The sequence below is a fragment of the Limulus polyphemus genome, unplaced genomic scaffold, assembly GCF_000517525.1.
Source record: "Limulus polyphemus unplaced genomic scaffold, Limulus_polyphemus-2.1.2 Scaffold353, whole genome shotgun sequence".
In the NCBI taxonomy this organism is placed as follows: Eukaryota; Metazoa; Arthropoda; class Merostomata; order Xiphosura; family Limulidae; genus Limulus; species Limulus polyphemus.
In genome coordinates, this window is record NW_013665963.1 from 100,877 (window position 1) to 127,238 (window position 26,362).

General features: G+C 34.3%; 1 protein-coding gene across 1 annotated transcript; it reads right to left on the minus strand.

Annotated features, from left to right (window-relative positions):
- LOC106457625 (zinc finger MYM-type protein 1-like) lies at window positions 1–23,989 on the minus strand. Its single transcript, XM_022383618.1, has 8 exons — window positions 23,862–23,989; window positions 22,932–23,127; window positions 22,704–22,829; window positions 19,787–19,979; window positions 14,591–14,721; window positions 11,082–11,127; window positions 8,703–10,861; window positions 1–276 (listed from the first exon to the last, which is right to left on the minus strand). The coding sequence occupies exons 1-7, from the start codon at window positions 23,987–23,989 to the stop codon at window positions 8,751–8,753; spliced, it is 2,931 nt and encodes a 976-aa protein (XP_022239326.1). The 3' UTR covers window positions 1–276; window positions 8,703–8,750.
- Window positions 23,990–26,362: the final 2,373 nt, after the last annotated feature.

A 26,362-nucleotide genomic window follows, 5' to 3' on the forward strand; every position in this document is an offset into this window, starting at 1 on the left:
TTCTGAACTACCCTTATATTTATTGTCAGTCTTATATTAATTATATAATCATTGTGGGTCTCTGAACATATTTTCAAGGTTTCATAACTTGTAACATTTTTTTTTTTTTGCATACACTACACGTACAGAGGTAGGATAACAGAGTAATATTAGCTGACAATTGATGTTGGATTTCTCTCCTTTAAAAGCTTCCACTGAATACTTCTTTATATTGCAACAAGTTAGATAATGCTTTTGTAAACTATTCAGCATACTTATTCATGTGAATCATTTTGTCTAGAATAAAAGAAAAAGATACAACAACTAAATTTTATGGTTCCTAACAACCTTTAGGTATTAACTTTGGTAGCTTGCCATACATCTCAATTTTTTTAATCAGTACAATTTATCTCCAAATATTAAAAAAACAGATCCCTCACTAATTCTGAGGTGGTGTTGTCAAGATATAAAATATATATTATGATGTTGCAGCCCAGATAAGTAGACAGTTTATTCTGTAACCAACATCCACATAGAGGTAGGATGAGGATCATACCATCTTCACTTCAAGTTCAAAAGACTGGGGGAGGGGTAATCTAGAACCACTCAGACTCCGAAGCATGACATGTTTTAACTTTGATCTATTGATCCAGGGACCTGACATACAATATTGAAAGGATGTCTATATAGTATAAATCAACGAGGGATAGCAAAAAGAACTGAACCAGAACAATCCCCATTACCTTCACTGTGACCCACAACACAGAAAGAGTATGATCGAGGAAGAAATATAGACAACCATAAACATGTGTGAGGACTTATGTTGATTGGTTCTATCTACTCTAAATCTCAAACTCAGCCAAGGGGTACCGACACCAACACAGAGGTAGGATGAGGGCTCCCAATCAAAAGGATGAACTGCAGTTTGACATCTCACTACTTTGCAAGTGTATATTGCATATTGGAGGATATCACATCCTCTACACCTACAGAACACCACCGTCCTACTCTGCACTGAATGGTTATAGCCATCTTTATGTGGAACTTATTCAGGAGGGTGCCTCCATGGTCAACCACTGTAGTGGCTTGGAACTGGAAAGTGGTAAGGACTCTCATACTCCACTAGAAGAAAGAGAGGTGAGAATGCGGTGAAGAGTCCAGAGGAACATCATCACCTGAGACAGTGCAATGGATGACCAAGAAACACTATTTTAAAAAGCAGACCATATCAACTTATTCAATACAAGGTGTGGCAGGGATGGGCAGCTATCCCCTTCTGCTTTACCCATGAGTTCATGTGTGGTATGGTCCAGAACAGGCAAGTTTATAAAGCAGTTACATCACAAGGTTATTCATCTACAAGCAATCTTGTGGAACACCACATCTCAATAGTGAGCACTGCAAAGCCATGTAAGATATAGCATCAGTCAACATGGCAGTACAGTGTGGATTTCAAGTTGAAGAATACCTAGTCAGGCACCAATCACTACAGAACAGGATCCATATAATGAGTAAATGAAGCAAGGACCCCTAAAAGGAAAAGTAAGAATATAAAAGTCACACTGCAGCCTGAACAATGGTCACAGATGGAAGATGAAACCCAACAAAGAAGAAACTTCAATATGGTGTAAATAATGGGAGACAAACGTATTAGGTGTGGTCCACATGCCCGACTGTAGGATTTCCTCCAATAGCCAAGATTAGATGTGAGGGAAAAGGTGAGGTAATGAATCTGATGAGGAGACACCTGGAAAAAATTCCAGGAGGAAGAAGACAAGGTGGGATAAACCAATTGAATCAAAAGTCCAACCCAATTGATGAGGGTAGAAGGGGACAGATCCCAAACAGAGGAAGACTGCCAAAAGATAAAGAGTCAGGAATGGGTACCACAGAAGGAAGCCATGCGGGCAATATAACAACAAAGAGTATGGACTAGACATGGAAGTCTAGCTGGATCAGAACAAGGGTAGAGATGAGAAATAGAAGGAATGGAAATAGGCAAAAAGGAAGAGTCACCCTCCCTAGCTGCCGAGGTCTTTGGGAGGAAGGAATGATCTGGATAAAGGAGAAGATAGATAGGGTGGTAAAGTATACATGAAATATATTAATTAATTAATCTCTTTACGGGTTCATTAGATTTGACCAATCTCACAACCACCTTAAAAAATTAGGAAATCAATAAAAATTATGCCTCTTTCATTCTAGAATGAACACAAATTAAGCACAAAAACATAAATGTTTAGACTAAATAGCTTAAATCTCATAACATTATACATTTATATATATTTATTATTTTTATTATATTGACCTTTCAGCCATGCCTGGCTAACATTACAGGAGTTACAATGACGCGGCTCACGTGCACTCATGTTACTGTATCAAAAACATAAAACTGACCGTTGGTCTGTACAAACTAACTTGTCTTGACTGTGTTTTAGTAGACTTGTATTTTCTAAAATACAGTCACATTTCAATCCTTATGCATTATATATGTGTATAGATTATTGATATTTTGAAATAAGTTCTTAAACTTTATTTTAATATAAAAAAAATATGAACTTCGAGCAGACTAAAGACACCCCTACCTATTTGAAATATTGGTTCAAAAGAAAGAAATGGTGCCAAGCCTGTTAAAATGACTGAAAAAGCCACTAGGGGGACATTCTGAGCTTCCAATTGGTTATTCATGTCATATATGGAAGTAAGTGTATATAAGAGAGCATTTCCAAAAATGGAAAGAGGTGGGTGGGCTACTATTGTGTTTGATTTATTACATGAGCAATATCTTAGCAAATTGAAAAGATAAGAGGTTCTTATTTTATATTCTCGCTTTTCAATATTGTTAATTTGAGATTCTAGTTCATACAAAACTACTGACTTAACATTTTGACTACACAAACATCTAATTTGAACCAGTTCTGAATTCAACATACCACGTGACATACAAAAATCAATGTTTATTTGTGTTTTTTAATAATTGCTTTAAAATTAAGAAATTGACTAATATATATAGAACTAAAATCTGAATTATGATCTACAGTTTGATACCAAACTTATTGACATAAATTCATGAAATAGTAATTTAATAAAATTTTAAATGTGAGTCAACAAACAAGAGGCCATGGCCTTTCACCTGTGACCCGTCTCAAAAGGGTTATGGTGAAACATGGAACATTGGGAGTGCTGTTCAAACAATGGTAAAGTGAGGGAATGAAGGACCACATTAATATTCCAGTCCAGAAGAGTAGGCCATCTTGGGGGGGGGGGCAACAAATCCAGAAGGAACTCATTGACATGCTAGGGACAGGGGGAAGCAAAAACTTGGTGGTATCGGGAAAAGACAGCCCGATAACCAGAGAGTGAGGAGACTGGAGATCCCAGTTGAAAATCCACGTGAGAAACTTTGCTACTTGAGACACAATAGGTTGGTCAGTGGGGAATCCCCGAGCTGCAGACCAACTGTGGAACACTTTCCATTTGCATGGATACACTTATATTGATGAAGGACATATGGAATGAGCTAAAAGGAAAGCTACTCAATGGGAGAATCTCAATCTCCTCGCCAAGGACTGGATAAAAGCTAGGTGTGAAGATGAAGGACATGATTGGCTGGATGTAAAACCAGTGACCAAGGTTAACAAAGAAGGGAGGGAGACAAAGGAAAGGGTGCTGGAGGGAAAAGTTGCAGTTGTTGTAATCATGGAACCCACAGTTCAGCTGGGCAATAAGGAGCAATCAGAAGGACTGGACATGGAGTATAAACAGAGAGGAATTTGTGGGACCATCTTGGCTGAAGGCAACGATAGCCTAGAGCATAAGGATTAGGTACTGGGGCCAAAATATGTGAAACTAATGACTGGGGTATATGGCAAATGCATCTACGTAGGGTAATCCCCACTTATTGCAAGGTCAGCAGAAAATGAGGGGATGTAAAGACCCCTTCGTCGGATATAGTTGGTCAGGGCAAGAAAGAAGATCTGCTACGAGATTGAAAGCACCCAGAATGTAACACACAATGAGATGAATGTTGTGTGTGTGGGCCTGATATAGTATATCCAATGTTCACAAAGAGATAGATCTGGATCGGGTGCACCCTTGGTGATTGATATCTGCTACCACCATAGAATTGTCGAAATGAATCATTGCCGGGCAATGTCTGGCAAGAGGAAGGAAGTGATTCAGAGCCCGATAGACCATGAGAAGCTCGAAGATGTTGATATGCAAAGATCTTTCATCTACAGACCAATGACAGAAGCATCTTGGTGAGTGACCCATGCACCCCAGCCCCAAAGGGATGTGTCTGTGAAAAGATGTAAATCTGGATGAGGAAGAGGAAGTGGGATACCTGCTGACATAAGCTGATTGTCCATCAGGGTAAGAGAAAGGGTAACGAGAGCTGACAAGAGATCCGGAGTGAGGTTTCATTCATCATGAGAGGATCGCAAATGTGCACAGCCAGGGGAGGACCAGTGATATCATTGAAGACCACATCCACAAAAGCAATAGAACCTCACGAGCGGAAAGTGAGAGAATTGAAAGGGTATGGCAAACTGACAGTTCCATGGAATAAAGTCAAAGAGGAAAAGTTTGGGCCCGGCTGAGATGAGTTTTAAAAAAGACACCCAAGTATATGAGTAGACTGGAAGAAGGACTTCTCAGTTTGATTAACCAGCTCCTTCTAGTTGCTGATGATTATGGCTGGCTGACTCCAGTTCAGAATGAGCCAGAAGAAGCCAGTCATCCATATAATGATGGAATCACAAGCATGAAGATGGCAAGCAGAAGCTCTGACCACTTGACAGAAAACATAAAGGCAGAAGTAAGCCTGAGGAATAGGGTGCAAAATTGATAACCCACCCTGTAATGGGCAAACCGAAGATATGGGCATGACCGTGGTGATATAGGGATGTGATGATAAGCATTGGTGATGTCCGTATTGGTCATCCATAAGCCCAGAGAAAATGCTCACCATAAAGTGAGAAATAACTCCATGGTCAAATGGGGCAGTTGAATGAAGCAATTGGGGCATGACAAATCAATGACAGGCCTCCAGCCCCCAGTTTTATTGGAAACAACAAAAAGTTTGGAATAAAAACCTGGTGAAGGATGTAGAACAGGTTTGAAGGCCTGCTGAGATAGTAGTTCCCGAACCACCTCAGACAGACACTAGCTGGTCATGGGATCCCAAAGCAGAGAGAAGCAAACGAGTATAAGGAGACATGCGAGGTGGGAAAAATGGAATCATGAATCCTTCCCATAAAACTTGAATAACCAAATGATCCTTGACAAAAGAACACCAGTGATGATTAAAATTGGCAAGCCATGCTCCCACCAGGTAGTCACCAATGCTGTTGGCAAAGTGACGTGCGTCATCAAAAGAAAACGACGAGAAGAGGCAATCCTGAGAAGAAGGGACAGTAAAAGGTTGGTAAGGGAGGGATGGGATGGGAAACAGTAATAGGTACCATATTGGGCTCCAACTGAGACAAATGGGCAACAATGTTGGAAAGTGTAGTCTATTGTTGTACTGATGCAACTCATAATTCCAAAGATTTAGGGATCATTTTAAAGGCGTATCACCGTAGAAATGGGGCCAAAGGTAAATCCTGTAGATAAGATGATGGCAAATGGTCAAGAGTTAATGACTAAGAAAGTCCCATCAACAGAGAAACTACATATGTAAGGCCAGAATCAAAGATAAGAAATGAGCCAACGTGGAGGAAAGAAGGGAGAAGATGTCCCCAGAAAACCCCTCAAGATTTTGGTGGAGAGCCTCATAGAGGAGATATATGATAGAGGAATATCATAAAAGAGTTGTGAGAGTAAGACGAGAGAGGGAAAATTGGGCATGAGTCAGAGTTACAGGAGATTTGGGGGCCACCCCACAAACACGCAAAATGGAACCTCACAATTGTTGGTCTAGAAAAGGGTTGTCTGCATGATAATATGCAAGAGCAAACTGATCCAAAGCCCATGGGGGACAAGGCATGCTAATCCTGTTACTTAATTGTGAGACAAATTGGTCAGCATGTACCCAAATATCCAGGGAGAGGGAAAACCAAATAGGGATGGGAAGATTAGTAAAGAAGGGCATGGTTCACAGTAAATAGGGGAAAGGGATAAAACATCACATAACTGAGAAACAAAATCCAAAAAGACCGTATTATGCCTAACTGACTTCTCAGGCGGGGCAATGTGAAGATATGGCAAAATCAGAAGGTGGAAATAGGCAATCCAAGTCCTCGTCCACTTGAAGAGGCTCAGCTTGTTCAGAAGGAAGTGGGGCAAAGTCCGGAGACAGATGTAATATTCAATCTCCCAGCAAATAAATGGGTCGCCTGCACCTGAGGACTGAGACATAGCTCTAGTCTCAGTTGTAGCGTCCCCAAAGTGGTAACATAAACTTTGGAATTCATAGTGAGGAAAAGTCAACCAATAATTGAAAGTATAAATAACAATGCGACTGTAAAAAATTGGGATTAAAGTGAAGTTAAGAAACAGTCTTAATAGAAACCAGAAGTGAAAATAAATGAAGACCATTTCTTGAGTATACTTAAAACGAACGTGAAACTTTAAACAAACAAAACGGAACACATCTGGGCACAAGCACTGCTATATGAGAAGTGATAGTTTGGTAGAGGCATATAGAAGGAGTCACATGCACCACGTATGTCATGCTTCTATTGGTGGAGAAGTGACACATGATGATTTACATGACAGACATATTGGAATTATTTGATTCTAATAAGGGGAGGGCAGAAGGCTTGTGTCATGTGTATAGAAAGGGCAATCAAGGGCTGATATAGCACTCACTTATGAGATGGGATATTCCACAAGGCCACTAGAAGGATATTTGCAGTGCTCATTCTCTTAAACAAGGCCCAATCAAAACCATACACACTCATGGACTATCATGCATAAAGCAGGCAGGACATCCCTGCCCATCCTCCATGTCTAGTTTAAAATATGGTGCTGACCTTTTTTTAATTATAGGGTTTTAGTGGTCACCTGTTGTAGTGTCTTACAGTGATGTGCTCCTCCAGGTTCCCTAACACACTTTCACCCACATCTTTCTTCTAGTGGAACCTGGGATCCTTGACACCTACCAATTCCTAATTGCTGGAGTGGTGGACCATGAAGGATTCTTCCTGAGTCTGACCAATTCCACTCTGTAGAGAGTAGAGCTGTGGTATTCTGTCAATGTAGTACAGTTCATCCTTCCAGCTGGTTTTCCACATCATACTGCATTCCAGATCTTTGGTTCCCTAGTGGTCTGGAATTGGTATGGAGCAGGACCAGCCAACATAAGCTCTCACCCAGTCTGCAGGGTAGATGCTACTTTCCTGTTTTGCTTCTTTGGGCTTGAGGTGAAAATGGTGATGGAAGGGACCTTCCTCCTATTGTGGACCTAATAACAAATTCCTGATGTTGCTTGGTTTTGGAAGGGAGTTGACTTTCCATGTATGGTCTGAAGCACCTTAACTTCACTACAGAAAGAGCACTTCTGTGGGCCTGATGTAGGTTCTGGACTGTGCTTGTATTTTCTGCCCATCCTAGTGACACATTCTTTCTTTACAGGCAATGAGTGTACTGTAGAACAGATGAGGTGCAGTTTCCCATTGGTGTGCTCCTATATTGTTTCATAGAATGGGGTGTTGCACTCCATGAGTTCCCTTTGAGTGCTACCTGAAAAAGACTCATCTAGATAAATTTTGCACTGGTCCCTACACCACTTCAATGCGGGATTCTAGCTATATGAGAGCCGAGGTTATGTATCATATCAGAAGTTAACATTTTCCAACACTGAAAATGTATTTCTGATAGATACTTACCTTCTCTTACACATCCCTCCTTTCCTCTCAACTTATGGTGCATCTTTTCTTGCATAATCTCAAAGTGATGAATGAACTATTAGTATAGTGGGAGTCAGCTGCACAAGGAAATGTGATGCACTCCTCTTGGTGTAGGGTTGTCACAAGCTCATTTGCATGCAACAGTACAGCAATATCACATGGAAATATGCGAGTTTAAGTGGGAGACTCAAGGCTAGTGGTGAGTAAAAAAATTCACACATAGAGGGCAGCAATGAATTGGGAAAGCTACATGTAAAAGGAGGTCATGTATCATATCAGAACTAGTACTGATTGAAAAAGTAGTCCTGAAATAAATATCTCACTGCAATTACAAAGAAAATGAGTATTACAATACAAAAGTACCTTATTTCTTTATATATATATTTTATTTTACTTATTTGCCATTTACATTTGGAGTAGGTAATTCACAACAATTTTACCAGGATTAGTTTCGATTTCATACTTTTAAATTTTTACACTTATTGATACTGATGACAAAATTAGGTCTAAAATGGCAACATTGATCCTAGAAGTATAGATAAGTACATTTTATATTTTTAGCTTTCCTGAATGACATTTAATTTAACAAACTGGTCTACTAAACAACTGATTTATTTTTATGTGTTTAATGCATGAGACAGATCTTATTTATTATAATATTAATATAACATAATATTTCACATAATTAACATTAACTTTGGATCAGAGCAAGATGCCGACTTAGATAATATCTAATAGATAATATATAATACTTAATGCAAAGTATATCACAGTGGTGTGTGCTCAAGCAGGTCATGCAATAATAACTTATTAATGTAATAAACCTCCATAATAATAATAAAAAGACATACAGAGAACAGGTTTACTCACCCTATTTGTAGATGAAATCCAGCCAACAATCTTTCTTCACAAATTCTTCTATAACAGCATCATAAAAGCCTTCCTGACTTTTAAGCTTCTGAAGTAGCTTTTTTCAATTGACATAATGGCCATTCCTGACAGTTGTGATTGCAGTGTTGTATTTCTCATATATTTCTTTATTCTTTTCACTGCTGAAAACGTTCTTTCAACAGATACAGTAGTAGATGGAAGAGTGAGGAGTAAATCACAGAGTTTGCATACTTCAGTCATAGCATCACTTAAGTCATTCATATGCATGTATACAAGTAGCTCTGCAATACTTTTCTTTGCAAAAAGTTTTTGTGATGAATACATTACAGTCAGCTCATTATGCAGCCGTATAGCATCAAAGAAGTGCCCATACATTTCATTTAGGGAAGTTAATGCTTCTTCTGGAAAGATATTTCTATACTGACCAAATTTACTGAAGTTTAATAGCTCCAGGAACTTAAGTTTTTCCAGTGATGAAAATCGACATTGCATTTGCATAACTATTGTATCCAACACCTTAAAATATAATATTTTATACTCCTCTTTTGGATCACTGCTGTGGTTATGTCTACATATCTTAGCAGAAATTTCAGTGGATTCCTTGAGTTTGGAATAGAATTTTTCAAATTCTCCTCTTTTGTTCTGTACTACCTCAGTAGTCTTCTTAATTTCACTTATGCAATATCCAATGTCTAAAATCTTTGACTGCAATATATTAAACAACACATCAGTATGTGAGAATACATCACAAAAAACATTAAGTAGAAACTGGAATTTAGGGTCTTTAAAGCTGTGCTGGAAGCCTCTGGCTGAAATAACTGTATTCTGATCCCAAGCTAATGGGTTTTCAATGATCTGGTCAAATAGTTCAGTAAGTGAATGGAAGTAGTCATTAGCCATGTTAACAAGATGTGCTGAAGAGTTCCATTGTGTTGGTGCAGCCCTGGGAAATCGTTTGTGTACAATATCATCCAGTGCCTTGGTCCGCTTAGATGAGGATGAAAAGAAAGACACAAGTCCATTTAATGTTGAAAATAAAATTTTACACTCTTTGATACTTATACAAGCTTGAGAAAGGACTACATTCAAGGTGTGTGCATAGCAATGAACAAAAATTGCACAAGGAAATCTAGCCTTAACTTTGGTCTGCAAGACATTCAACTCACCAGCCATTACCACTGCACCATTGTAACTTTGTGCTACTAACTTATATGCACAGTCCATCTCCTCAACACAAGCAAATATGCGTTCTGAAAGCACTTCTGCTGAACAATTTGCACTAATATCCATGAAGCCAGTAAATCGCTCCTCTGCCACACCATCTGTAGTCACATATCGCCACACTGTTGAGAATTGGGACGCACTGGATACATCAGAGGTTTCATCCAGAAGCACTGCAACAAATTTGGCTTCACTAATTTCCTTCTTTATTTCAGCCAATATTACATTCTTGACTGCCTCAATTAGATCATTTTGAATTTTGATAGACATCCTAGAAAATACAGTACAACTTTCCATGTGGCTTGCTAATCTGTCATCATACTTGCTAACCAGATGTGCCAGTTCAACATAATTCCCATGATTCACTGAACTTTCACCTTCTGAATACCCATGAAATGCCAGTTCTTGGCTTCCCAAGTAGATTACTATATCAATTAGTCTGTGTAGCACATCCCTATTTTTTCTGACTCTTTCATTGTGCTGTACAATAGCAGCATACCTTTGCTCATCAACCTGTAGTTCTATGTGAGTGTTACCAAATGTTTTCAGATCAAGCCAGCACCTTATGTGTTTTTGTGAGCGTCCATGCTTCTGCAGACCCATATGCAAATTATTCAAATCACTGAAACCTTTGGAGTTCCATACATGTTTCTCACTTGCAAACAAGATGCAAGGCCAACAAAACAACTTATTTTTCTTTGGACACCCTGTTAGCCATGTCGTTTTCACATAAGAATTCTCCTGAAAATGGCGGACAAAATTTTTACCTACTTTACTTAGGCCTGGCAGTGCAGGAGTTGGTCGTCCATGTCTAACAATTTCGTTTTTCTCTTGAAATTCTCTTTGAGTAAAAGGTAGCCTTAACAGCTCTTCAATAATGCACTCTGACTGCTCACAGATGGCAGAAGTGTATATCCCTGAAAATGAAGAAAATAAATAATTAATAAACAAATCACAGAATTAAGCAAATCAAAGCATATGAACTGTATGTTACTGATGTTGAACTTCTATACAATTCTTCTAGTGATTCTACATTTTTTCTTTCAGTTTCGAATGTTTAGAATTTGCATGTTTTCAAGGTCTCTTTAAGATAACAAACCTTTTACTCACTTCTACTGATCATAAAAACAGCCATACCTGGTAAGTTATCAGATAATCCTTCTTCAAATGACACTGCAGCTTCCTAATAAAAAAGAAGAAAAACCAAACATGTTTTTCTTAGTATTAAAATACTGTATTCAGAATACAAATACATGTAATCATACAATCCAGGTTTTGTAAATATTAAATTTTAACAATCTTTCATTCTAATTATATTTTATTATTATATCCTGAATAGATAGAATATATTAAAACCAGAAACATCAAGTTTAAATTTACAGAATTTTACACAACATTAAAAATATTAGGGATTGTATACTAAAATATGACTTCTTTGTCAGCTTTCATTGAACTAACACTACTACAATTAGTTACTCATTAGTTATTAAATCAGTGCTGCACACATTAAGGACAAAATTCTAAGACTTTAAAGGATTTTCAGCATCCAAAAATCAATATAAAGAACATGATCTCACTGTCACAATTTGCTAGAAGTTCAGGTCTTTGAAAGAATTTGAAAGCATTAAAACATTTTTAAACAAAAATGGTTTTCTAAATAACATTGTTGGTAATATCATATGAGATTATTTGGATAAAGTCAAAAATTCTAAACAGTTAAAAGGAAACTTTGTGAATAATATTGCCATATGCTGACAATAATAAAGTGATTGTGAAAAATCAATTACATAAGTATTTTCAGGGTTTATCCACATACTGATTTAAGAGTTATGTTCAAACTTAAATAAATAAATATATATATATACACAACATATTTTTAAGTTAACAGATAAAATCAGTGGAAACATCTAATGTAGTATACAATAATTTAAATGTATTAGATGCAATTCCAAATATACTGGATAAATCATTGGATGCCTCCAAACAACACACAAAAAAATATGCAGATCTGGTTACTGATAACAGGTGTATGTAATCAGACTCAATGAATGCAACACACCGGAACATCACAGATTGCTTAATGTTCCGTCATAGGGGCGAAACGTAAAAAAGTTTGCATATAAAACAATTTTGCTATTTTTTTTATAACATAATAAGAGGTATTTGAGAGTTAATCTGTTGTTATGGATTTGAAGTTCAAGTATACTTTATAAAACTATATACATAGTCTACTGATTTTGCAACATTTCATGCTTTTAAAAATGGTGTATGTCACATTTCATAACAGAAACATTATGATGTAAGTGCAATAAACCTACAGTCCTTAATAAAGGCTGAAATATTTTATGTACATCATTTAATTAATTTGGACTATTTAATATTTTTTCTTGGCCTTAGATCTAAATTGGATTGTAACTATTTTAATAATGTAAAATGAAGCATAAAAAGAGCTATGCATTTTTTTCAATCTGAAATTCATGCCAGCCAATCTTAGTTTTGTTACCTTTTTTTAAGTGCATATTTTCTCTTTTATTCCTTTATCTTCTTAATTTTTTTATTGTTGACTATTATTTCAGTGGTTTCTAATTAACAGAAATGGTTGAAACTGAAATAGCATAGAAATATTTCAAAATTAGAGATGTCAATGTCACTTTCATTCAAAGCAATACGAAGATCAACTTCCAGACACACAGTGCTAGTTTCATTAATGTTAACAATGGAATATCCACAACAAATCACATATGGATCTGCATATGTAATATGCTGATAAATGTTCATGCTATGCAGTACCAGTTTGACTAATTTTAATAATGGAATTACCACAGCCAATCACATATGAACCTGATTATTTGTACTGACTACTTGCCATAGAAAATTCAAATTTGAAACCACACTTTACGTCTTTTGGTTCTTGAACAACAACACAGAAAATAATGTATTTTTATTCAAAGACTACATGAAAGCTAAGAATTGGGATGATTTTACTACAGGAAAAGTTGTCAGTATTTGATGAATTTCATGCACCACTGGCTTTTACTTTTGCATTTTGGCTACTCTGATGTCAGTCAGTAACCAATTCAACTACTGACATATTGTGAATAGCTAAAGCCAAACCTCTAAAGTATGAATCCTAATACAATCAGAATCAACCAATGGTACTTCTTGTATATGAACTTATATCCAATCAATTTGGTCAAATTCTTCCTTCAAATCTTCCTAGTACATGGAAAATTTGATAGAAATTTTATACGACAATTAAATGCCAATTAGTATTTAAAATGAAGAGTATTAATTCCATTGTAATGTAACATTAACAATGATAAACATGACAGCTAAAACAATGGGCAGAAACTAATGATATAAATGTTGTACTAATAGAGAACTATTATGCAGTTATTATTAACTAAAGTATGAGCTTAAACTAATGGAAGATAAAGCTAATGATGATCAATATACTAAACATTAAAAAATAGACAAGAAAGTTTTAAAAATGTCAGAATATTCTGTGAAACTTTTAGTTGCCTAATTTGTAGCAAGAAGACTGTTCAATTTCCCACAAAAATGAGTGAGTTTTGCATTTAAAATGTGGTAGGTGTAAAATGAGAGTGAGTTTACAAGCTCCATCCATGAAATCTTGTAAGGTTGAACAAATTCTATTGTGTATAATAAGCTGTGAGTAGTAAACATTGGAATGTAACTTATTTGGAATACTTCTATTTGTACATGGAAAGTTTATAACTTCAAAATGATGTTTATTAAACATTTTGAATGTCAGTGTTTGATTAATGTTGCCAATATGTAAATCCAAGTAGTGCGTTTTGTTTCTAATAAAAAAGTTCTGGTGGATAAATGTGTTTGACTGTGTCTAGGAAAACATGATAATTGTTTGTTTGTTATGGATTTCGTGCAAAGCTACACGAGGGCTATCTGCGCTAGCTGTCCCTAATTTTGCAGTGTAAGACTAGAGGGAAGGCAGCTAGTCAACACCATAAAATATTAATATTTGATGTTATTCATAGAAAAAAAACTAAGAAATCACAAAAATAAACAATTCAAGATTTATTCTTATGACAGCACATTTTTTTAAATGCTGTGGATTTTCCAAAGGCTTTATCACATGCTGTCGGTAATTTTGAGGGGTGCAAACTACAAATAACAACAACAAAAAAAAACAAGCATGACAGAATTTCTAAAATGTGTAAAGACTACAAATTAAAGAAGAAATGACATGTACAATTCTATTAGCTATGAATCATATCCAATGATTTCATTCAAATTCTGTGTTTAAGTTGATTGAATACTTTCAATACTAGTATTTCTAAAATGAAAATTGTCACAAAATGACAAAATATTGGAGTTTTTTAAGTTCTTGCCAAACTTATTTCCATATTAAAACATAATATGCTTACTGAAATTCATATACTCTATCTTTCCAGTATTTTGATTTTGTTGTTGCTGTCGAAAATATTTATATCTTAAACAAATATTCTAATGCATTTTGAAAAAAGCTACAGGTGCTTAAAAGTATTATAATTTTTTGTGAATCCTTGATCTTATCAAATATGTAACACAACTTACTATACAATTTGTCTATGTTCAAGACCTCATAATTCCTACAATGAAATAAATGTAAAATAAAAATTTACTTGATTATTCATGTTAATGCAATTTTCCATTTTTTCATTTTTTATGTGATATTTTTCCTTCTCATTCTGTTCCTTTTCAGAACATGGATCTTCTTTCGATGGAAGAACATGTATTTGAGAACTTTTGGACACTGGAAGATAAAAAAAAAGGCCCTAAGATTGATAAATACACACATTTAATTACAAACTGCAAAACATTCACTATAGTATCCAATATTTTAAATATTAAGTAAAAAAACGCTTCCACTTTGGTACTGCATAATAAGGTAGGCAGATAAGTTAAAAAATACTTATAACATCTTAACTTTTTATGTTCAGAAGGAAGGGTTTTGTTTTGGTCACCTCACAAGTTTTTAATACCATAAGCCTTTATAAGGGAAGAATATGATGGTCAGGTAGTCTGAATAGTTCAAACATACTTTACTAATAGTCAATTTTTCATCATCCTGATGGTTTAGAGTTGGAATAATGAAAGATGCTGGTAGTGATAAGTTTCATGGAGAATACAACTACTCATGTACAATTTACATTTGCTTCTATAACCACTACAGCAAACAAGCCAAAGTCCTAGATGCTAAAGATATTTGAAGAAATCAGTCTCCATAGGATGTTTATTAGATAGAAATATATCAAGAAGACAATTGAAATCATTGTTTGTTTCACAGTAAGGTGTTAGAAAATAAAATATGTTGCAACTTAAATAAATGTGTAATCATGAAAAGACAAAGATGATATGATCAGCAACTACCTAGTTCAGAGTGACACGTGTACAGGAAGTCTTGGAGTATTAATCTATAAAAGTAGCTCAAGTAGAAAATACAACATTTCAGAATAGTTCCATCCTTTGTCTCCAGGTTCAATAATCTATAAAAGTAGCTCAGGTAGAAAATACAATATTTCAGAATAGTTCCATCCTTTGTCTCCAGGTTCAATAATCTATAAAAGTAGCTCAGGTAGAAAATACAATATTTCAGAATAGTTCCATCCTTTGTCTCCAGGTTCAATAATATATAAAAGTAGCTCAGGTAAAAAAGATAACATTTCAGAATAGCTCCATCCTTTGTCTCCAGGTTCAATAATATATAAAAGTAGCTCAGGTAAAAAAGATAACATTTCAGAATAGTTCCATCCTTTGTCTCCAGGTTCAATAATCTATAAAAGTAGCTCAGGTAGAAAAAATAACATTGCAGAATAGTTCCATCCTTTATCTCCAGGTTCAGTAATCTATAAAAAGAGTTGTATTGTCAATTTTGACCCACACTGTAAATATGTATATATTGCTAAATAATAAAAAAAAAAGTTTTTGCATAATATAGGCCTCATGTTTGATGGGCCCCATCAAACTGATACTTGCAAGTGCCTGTAAAATAAGTTTTGTAAGGGTTTATTAAATTTCTTGCTGCATCTGTCATGATGCTCGTTGTTCATGCAATTAACTGTTGTTTGTTTACACATAGCTTTGTGCAACCCTGTTGGCTGCTACAGCTTTGGTACTTTAATTTTAATTGGTCTAGACTAGCAATGTTACACATACAGTAATATGATAAACAATTTCTTTAAAAAAATCACTAAAATGTTTATATAACACAGACCTTTATGTTTGATGGGAGCTATCACACTGATGTTTGTAAGCACCCATAAAGTATGTATTCTCAGGGCTCATTAAGTCCCTTGTCACACCTGTCATGATGCTAACTGTTTGTGCAATCAGCTGTTACTTTTCTAGACAGGACAAGCTTATAGATAAATTGATGTGATCTTCTTGACTGCTAAGACTACTGTACTTAAATTGTAATTGGCCTAGACAAGCAATGTTACACACACAGTAATATATTTTAAACTACATTATTGTATTATATTGACATCTAATATTTGAAACTGAAAAATTAAGTTACTATGTTAAAGATTAAATAAAAAAAAATGATTATTAATTATTAGCAAATTCATATCAGCAAGAAGAGATTTAACAAATTTCATTGTGACCTAAATTGCATTTGACAAACTACTTTGATTTTCAGGATCATCTGAGGCCACAGGGGCTATCACACTGACCAGAGATCATCACAGTTCAGTTCTGGTTTCATTTTCAACTGTAAACATATCTCAGGTTAGCCAGTGAAACAGTGTTTTGTTGTCAACATTCAGTAAATGGAATTTTGTGGACAAATCAGATTTTCTTCTTCAAAAGACACCTTAGGAAAAAATGTAAGAAAACTTTGGTGCAAGCTTTGTGCTAAATACAGTGAGAAGGTCCAAAAAGATGTGAAAGGATGCTGTCAGCAAGAGGTGGACAGGTATATATATGGCACTGAATTCCTGAAACAATACACAGTCACTTGCTATTTTAATCCAAAAACACACCATTCTGCTTTGGGTATGTATGTATGTATCTTATTTTTGAACTCAATACTCAGATCTATAACAATATCCCATATACTAAGGTAATTATAGAATTAATTTTGTGGCTTTTATTATTTATGCAGTAATTTAAACATAATAGTTTTATTTTATGTACAGTATTACCTGTTCATTGGTATTTTACTTTTTATAAGCTGGTAAGCCTATAAGTACATTGTATTTGATAAATTTTTGTGTTCTCAGTTACTTATAGTATTCAAAAATGCTGTTTTATCACTTGCTTGTAACAGTTAAGTCTTGACCACTGTAAACCTCCTCATTAGAGTGTATATTAGACTAACAGAACGTTATTCCCTGTTTCTTTCTTTTCCTGGTGCCCCATTAAGTAAAGTGGTTTTAAGATGCAAGGAACATTTCCAGTTCAAGTTTGACCTTTTACAAAGGATTTTCACAGTGTATACCTGATGCTTCTTCTTGGAGTTCCTGTAAGGCATCCTTTTCTTTTTTGTACCATAGGCAGTATCTGATAACATAAAATGTTTTCTTTTTCAAAAGTTGTAGATAAAATAGAACATACATTCAGCACCTCTTTGTACAAGCAGCATTTTGACATAATAGCAAAGTCTTTCAAATTTTTAAATGTTCCGTGAAATTTATCTGATTCTAATTTCTTATTGTAACTAGCAAAAACTCTATTGCTTGAACAAGAATTACCCAATTACTCAGTAAATGATTTATTCCATGTCTTATGTAAGTAATAAACCATATATCGTGCACTTTGGATAAATTAAAGTGCTGCATACCAAATGTATTGGCAGTTGTCTCAAAGGGCCTTTAAAACTTTGCAAATCATATGAATAAGTAACATATATAGTTGCTATGAAGTCTTTCACATCAGCAAGATACACTTATCTTTCAATGCCTATTAAACTCTATGGGAAATATAGTGAATGCCTAGAAGCCAAAGGTGATGATAACTTTTCAGATTTATTAACAAATAATTATAAATCCCAGTATTAACAAAAGCTCCATCAGTTGCAGCTGAAACTACCAGGTAAGTATATTTCTCAGCTGGAATTGAAACCTTTCTATCATCTTTGAATACATCACCAATGTTCCTCTTTAAATGACTTGCATCTGCATCATCAAAGATGTCAATGTCCTGCAAGTCAACACAAATATAAACTGGTATACCTTGCTAGACTATCCTAATGAAAATCAGTTATTTTTCAGAGCTTGTTTTTTTTTGCCTAAATTCAGTCAATAAGCAATGCAAAAGCTATTGCTGAACATGAAATCACTGCTACTTTCTCTTGAATAGCTTCTACAGTGACGTTAATAAATTCTTACATTCTACTGACATTATCAAAATTTGAAATCAGTTGTACCCCATTTTGTTTTTGCCCTTTAACTAGTGTTTTGAATGCTGAGATGGGCTGTCCATACATAGCAAGAAAAGTAAGCTGTTACAAGAAGCTTTCTGTATGCCTCCTTAGCTTGTGCCTGCAGAGCTATGTTTACCTAAGGTTCAATAGGGCTGGAAGCAGAAACACCATCACTAGTAGTACTACTGGTGCCATGAAGAGTCTTCTTTTTTAAAACCTTAAAAGATTAAATGTATAAATTTTGCTTTACAAACATTGTAATAAGACAATTTAATAGAAACAGCAAAGTTTGAATTAATAAAATAAATGGACAATAAAATCTATGTATATGATAATTCTAGTGACTGATAACACAGAAATTTACAAAAAACCAATGTATTTATAGGCCTACTAGTTTATGAAAGTTAAAAAACCAATGAACAGATAATGCTGTACATAAATTAAAAACTATTATGTTTAAATTGCTGCATAAATAATAAAAACCACAAAATTAGTTCTCTAATTACCTTAGTATATGCTTACTTGACACAGTTAACAAATAATCAAATTTAAAGTTCACAAGTAACTTGAAATTCAGTTAGTGCATATCAGCAAATTAGGCCTTGGCCAATAACTTATAAATGCATACAAAGTTGATGACAATTTTAAATAAGCCTAATTAAATCACCGAATGTGTTTAACATACTAGTAGCTTCACCTGAGAATACCAGAATCTATTGGGGGTCTATATGATACAGGGAATCAAGAAAATTAAGATTTCTTATTTCTTTATGCCATATTCCAATGATAACAGGATAAAAGTTTAAGATTTGGATAAAGTAGGCTAAGTTCCAGTTAAGAAAGCTTTATTTTCTAACAGGGTGATTGACTTATGGAATGAATTACCATTGGCAGTAGTGGGAGCAAGTACATTAAAAAGAGGTTAAGAATGGAATTTATTTTCTAAAAAATAAAGGGTGGGTTTCAATTTTTACTTTTCCCAATGGTAGGTGTGTGCGGACAATTTGAGGGACTAAATGGTTCCTTTTAATTGTTATTGGTAGGTCATATTATTTAAAAAACAAGTTTCAATGGAGGGAATTAGGAGTAATTTAACAGTAACCAGTAATAATAGTAATAATCAAAACCATATTTTTATATTTAAGAGATATTAATGTAACAGTCTAATGTTAGGAATACTGCTGCCATTTTGATGATAAACTATTTGAATTAAATCTTCATTTAAAAATCTAAAAAATAAAAATAAAGATATTAATACTTATTTTCCACATATTAAACAAACCCATTTAAGAAAGATATAAACATGTTTACTAAGTATTTTCCCTACTATAAATATTGTAATGATGCCAACAAGTATTTTCACAAACGTATAACCAATAGACACATCACTGCTAATATCAGAAAATTTAATACATTATGCATCAAGTTCAGAATATCTGATGTAAATACTTACTGCATGTGTTATCAGATTCTAAGACATATTCTAGAATTTCAACTTTCTCCTTTAATCCATCAAAAGTATCATTTAAGCCTGTATTTTCTTCTTCCAAATTTTTGTTATCCTCACTATTTTCAAAACTTTCAGTAAAGAAGCAAGTTGTATAATCATCTAGCCAAGGTTCCTTTTTGATAATGGCAACTGTGTTCTGAAATAAAGCATTTAAATAAAAACAGTTATCTTACAGTTAACATTTTGGAATTAAAACTTAAATTAAAAGTGTTAATATATCACTAGTATTCAAATATGAGCTATTCCTCATAGCTTTGCCAATATTTTTTTTTATTTCTTTCTCTACACTTTCTACCCTCCACCTTTGATAATCTCGTATTATTTTCTTATGAAAATTTTTACTAGACATATAACTCATTCCCTTTATTGTTTGATGTTTTAAGCCAATCTCTATGATGCTTTACTTGATTTACCTACTACACTCTTCTATTCTTATATAGTACAATAACCCAGTGGTATGGAAATGAGTGAGAATGAAAGCTGTTTTTTGAATTTCATTTTAACTAAAACGTATATATATAAAATACAATACATTATTGTATTATAAGCTGTCGCTCAAATCCCCACACTGAAATGGAGGAGGAAAAAGAAGGTTTAACTTAAGTGATGATATATAACCAAAAAGAATCTACTATAGTAAGTCAAACAATGACACTGACCCCTTCCATATAGATATGACTAGATCCTACAGTGAAAGAAGCTATTTGCTTTTCAAAATTGCATTATTCATAGAATAGATAAAGATCTCTGATTTTTCTTTCTGCTATATTTTGAAGACAATACAATGAGAGAACCCAAGTTTAAGGTTTGCAAAATAAAGGCTATGCTCCAGTTAACTGAAATTAATTTCTCTAATAATGTAATTAGTTTATGGAATGAATTGCCATTGGCAGTAGAAGTGACTAGCTGTTCACAAAAAAACTTAGAACGAGAATCTATAATTTCCTAAAAAATAAAGGATGGATTTACGTTTTTACTTCTTCTCAAGGTTGGGTGTGCAGAGACAATACTGAACAGCCAAACTAGTTCTTATTGTCTACATGTTACATTATTGAACTCAGAATTATCTATTGCTGACCTCTTTTGGCCAAGAATCACATTACATCCATCACAAAACATGAAAAAGATTTGCACAGTCATAGATAAAAGATGCCAAGAAGGCATCTCAGACAGTGTGCATGCAGTCAGATAAGAAATTTGAGTCTTCAACAATATATTTTGAAGTCTCCGCTCCTATTATCTTGGAATAAACAAGATACTCAAGTGCCATGCAAGTTTGTTTTATATGCTAAAAGACATACTTAGAAAATTTACATAAAGTCAAGCATAAATGGTATAATTTCTCTGTTGGTTGAAATCATTAGTTATTGTTAATAGTTCTTGGTGTAATATTGAAGCAAATATTTTAAAAACTGAATAAATGAGCAATAAAAGTGTGTTGTTACATGTATATTTTAATAAACTTTATGTGTTTTGCAATACATAATGATTCTGCCTGAATTCCTTATACTTTACATAAACTTCCTCCAGTTTTCTATTTGTGCACTAGGTCATTTTTTTGCATATGCCTGTATTAAATAAATACTATTTGCAGTGAGTATCGCTTTCTCTGACTTGCCAATTACAGACAGATGCAGCAAGCAATACAGCCTGGGTTAAGACTTCACAATCTATGTATATAAAGACAAAATGTGTCTTTGTGTGCACCCTAACTCCTCCAAGCTCACTCAATCTCAGCGAAATTTGTATGTAAACACTATGACTTATGGGGAATGTCCTAAGGGGGTCAAATTGAACTTAACCCTATTTCTATTTTGTAAAGCCAGTTGGTTAATTACTCCCAGCCTATTGAGTTCATCTCAAACAACCTTCACAGGTTGATGCTTCAGACAATGTTGAATATTCCTAAGTCCTTCAAGGTCAAGGTATGAAAGTTGCTGTATTGTTTCTCAAACAGCCATGCATTTTTCATGGTACATGAGATGGAGGGTGTTCAAGGGTGGGATCACCTCAAAATCTTTATTTGTTGGTAGATGGAAAACAAATTGCAAATGTTGTTTATGAAGAAGATTTGTTATAACTTTAAAATTTTGAGATAAAGTTTACATTCAAGCTATTACTTTGAAATATATGATTGCTGTTAAACTTAAATTGTTTAAATTAAGGTTAAACATTCCCCCATCAGTTGACGAGTATTACAGCTTGATTATCATAATGATCACTCTCCTTGTTTATTGTTCCTATTACATGTAATAATATCAACAGTATTATCCAAATCTATTTCCTCCTCTGATAAAGAAAAGGACATGATGCCCCACCTCTTGTTCATTGGCAACGATATTTAAGATGTATATTTTTATGTGACACATAATAAACACCAAGGAAAAGTAAGAGATTTTAATCTAAAGATTTTGCTCCGGGCTAAAATCCAATGCATTCTTTATAAGGGGGGAGGAGAGAATGTTGATTTTGTAACTGCCACTCCAAACATTCAATATCCTTGACTGAAGTATAATTGAAATAATTAAGAAAACTTTTGATATATAAGAAAAATTATTGAGATTTATGGCAAAAAATTGATACAAATACTTGAAAAAAAAGGACATACAGTGAATTAGTTTCGAGAATACTGCAGGAATGCATTTATCTACAGCATAATCAGAAATTTTCTCCATTAAATGTACAATTCATAATTATATGTTACCCAAATTCTGCTGTATACCATGTGATAATCATTTCCACAGTCCTTTGTTTTCATGGGAATTGAACCCAGAACATCTAGCATGAGAGTTTAACACTCTACAGCTAGACCACAAACACATCTTCATTTGAAAAATATTAGTAAAGTCCAAATACCAACCTTTGTAACTTGTTCTTCAACCACCACTGAAGTTGAAGCTATGTCATTTTTTTCTCCATGTGGCAGACTAGCAGGTATCAGGGCTTCTGTACTTGTGTTTGACTTTCGTTTCACTGCTTTCCGTGGCTATAATATTATGCATGTAGAAATTATGACTTTGAATAAATCTTATCTTGAGTACTTATGCTAAAATAAGTGTTAACTACAGTGAACATTCAAAAGTCTAACCTGAAGGTGTTCAGATAATTTGAAGATTGTGGGAACTGCATCTTCTCGAAGTTGTGTTCGTTGCAATGTCCTGTTGATCATTGATGGGTCAAAGTGTTTACTACATATTCTAGAACCAGTTGTGGGCTCACGCTCTCTTCTACAATTTTTCACCCAAAGCGCATACATTTCTCTGTTCTTAGTTTTGTCTGGAAATCTATAATGTGAAATAACCTAAATCAGAAATATACTGTAATAAAACTAGGCTCACTCTTACAATCATATATATATCACAGTTATATTAATATGTTTTTGTTTGTTTGTTTTTTATTGTTATTCAAGCAACATAAAATATTTGGGACACTTATACTACATACTGAATATTTATCATAATGGCACTGACAGCTCAAGGATTTTGGACTGAAACAGTGGAAGGGGCCATCTGCAAAAATCTAATCTCTCACCTAATTCTGAGAATGAATATATTGACAGTGTTAGACATATATTTGAATTGTTTCCAGGATCAACCATAACGTCATTGATCAAATTAAACTTGTCTTAAACCATACAAATTAACCCAAATTTCCTCTCTCATCTATAACATTAATATTATTAAGCAAAGTGGTATATTTAATAAACTTCTAGTGTTCTACCTTGACACTCAGAGATAGCATAAGTACTTGTATTAATTTATAGTTGTATCTATAAAATATCGTGGATGATTATTTTAACTTTCATGAGTACTTAATATAAGATAATATTGTCAGCATTTCAAATCAAAAGCTGTCAAACTGTCATGCTGAATTGTGGAGTTTTGTAGGTGAAATGCCTTCCAAAAAAAGAAAAAGCCTAGCAGATGTACTTTCAAACTAGATATGTAAACATCTAATCCAGTTTGATGTCGCCCACTGTAACTACATATATTATAGAAAAAATAAAGGTTTTACTAACTTGTGAAATGTAACACCCTCCGCCTTTGACTCTTGGTTACGGTATGTGTAACAGTTGATGGCATAGCATTGTGTTCCCTTCGTTCTTTCGGGTCGTGACTTGGACGGACGACTTTCAATCTCAGCCATTTTACATTGTCTGCTAGTTCAAACTTCAACACATAGCAATGGCAGCCGCATGCGCACATACACCTCAATGATTCAGAGTAGTAATTGGCCAATATTATGTTATTTATATCTACGTTCATACACATTAACTAAATCATCTAGTAGGTGGCTTTGAATAAACATTTAGGTGCAGGAAAAAAGAAGAGAGAAATCTGATAAAATTATTAACATTTATTGTTTTGTGATGTAATACAAATTTCTGATTTACAGATTACGCTTCGCCAGCATAGGCGTTATTGGCCATATCATTGTTCTAAATTATCAAAATACAAGTACACAAAAAATAAAGATACTTTAATCTTTAGGTGATAAAAAAGTGCATAATATCGTTACGCCTCCGTTCGTTAGTTAATTTTCCATAAAAATTATTTCCGAAGAAACTTTACGATACAAGTCCTTTCTTAAATAAAACTGGTTTATTCTTTCTGAATACAACTTTGCGATACCCTTAATTTCCACAGTCGCGCTATAACAAACGCTATAATTCACAAGGAACGTCTCACGTGCTCAACTCAACAATATTCTCTCTCTGTCCGCAGTTCAATTACACAGCATTACATTACATTGTTGCCGTCATTTCTTGGCCTTCTTATATAAAAGAATACTGTACATCTAGTAACCTCTCGAGGATTCACGAAGCTTCGAGAATATGACGTGTTATTAGTTTCATGTGACCTCCGCTGTCGTAACAATATGTTAATCAATACTGATCTGAAAACTATTAATAAAGTGTATTCTTGATTAAACAAATACAGGACCAATTTTTTTTAGAGTGAAGCCACACTGGGATATCTGTTGTATCCTCTGCAGGGAATCTAGTCCTCAGATTGTAGCATTGCAATCCAATAAACTTACCACTGTACCATCTGAGGACTCATAGCGTCTGTAAAAGTTACTAATGTACTAATCGAAACAAAAAAAAAAATTTTTTAATTTTTTTAAACCTACTCAAAGGCTATCTGTGCATAAGCTCTCTAATATTGAACTGATAGACTAGAAGCAAAATGCAGTTAGTCTACAACACCTACCTCCAATTTTTCGGCCACTCTAATAAAACAAGCTTCCCGATTGCTCATCTGTAAATATGAGGTATTATAACGCTAAAAATCGAATTTTGATACACGTGGTGGGTACAATACAGATAGCCCATTGTGTATCTTTGCACTTAATGCTAAAAAACTACAATTAATCAAATAGGATGATTTTAACGTCAATAAGCACTCCAAAGAATGAAAGTACAATTTTGCACGGGATACAAATCAAAAACCTTTGGATACATATAATACGGTGCACTAACCACAAAGACCACAGTGGCCAGAAAAGTAGGAAAATGACATTAAACTAACAAAAATTGCACAAGTAAATTCGATACACATAAAAAAAGAATTATGATGTCACAATACACAGCTTATTTCTGAAAGTATACCATATGGTGGTACCATTACAGGTGAAATACTTTTCAGGTTTATTTTTATTTTTAACTTTCACTTGTGTATGAACTTCCTATTTTAGAGACCTTGTCCTTTCTGCATAACTGATAAAAGAATTTACAAATCTTGAAATGATAACGTTTAAGCAGTCAGAAAAAAATACTATATTGTTATGACTCTGGTCGTTTGTTAATTTCCCGTAAAAATTCTTTCCGAAGAACTTCGGCAATACAAGTTCTTACCTAAATAAAACTAGTTTATTTTTTCTCAATACAACTTTACAATACACTTAATTTCCACAGTCACTTTAACTTAAACATACGCTATAATTCACAACGATTCACGCACTTTACTTACGACTTGACTTGATTATCTGTCTCTATATCTCCCTGTCTGCAATTATATCTCTGCTTTATTTGCCGGGCTTATATACAAAAATAGAGGGCATCTAACAAATACTGGATTATTCGTGATGTTCCCCGATCCTACTAGACACTCATCACGTGTTACCAGAATCACGTGACTTCCGTTGTCGTAACACTGCCCCTTCCTTAGTATTGTTTGTCCCGAACAATAGCCACTTAAATTAAACCAATAGATAATTAACAATAACTTAATTAAAGGGACAGAATTAACAAACACAAAATTAAAATTCAGCAAAGTCTCTTAATTTTACGGGGCATATCTTCTTCCATACTGGTCTCCATCTCGTTGGCTTCTGCTTCACGTGAGGTTCATCTGCTCCATCGGGAATTGTCATATTGTTACGACAGCGGGGGTCACATGACGAGTATTCTAGAAGATTCGCTAGTGTGTTACGACAGCGGAAGTCAAGTGACGCTGGTAGCACGTGTTGAGAGTCTTAGAAGTTTCTAGAACAGGCAGTATTATCGTATTGTTACGT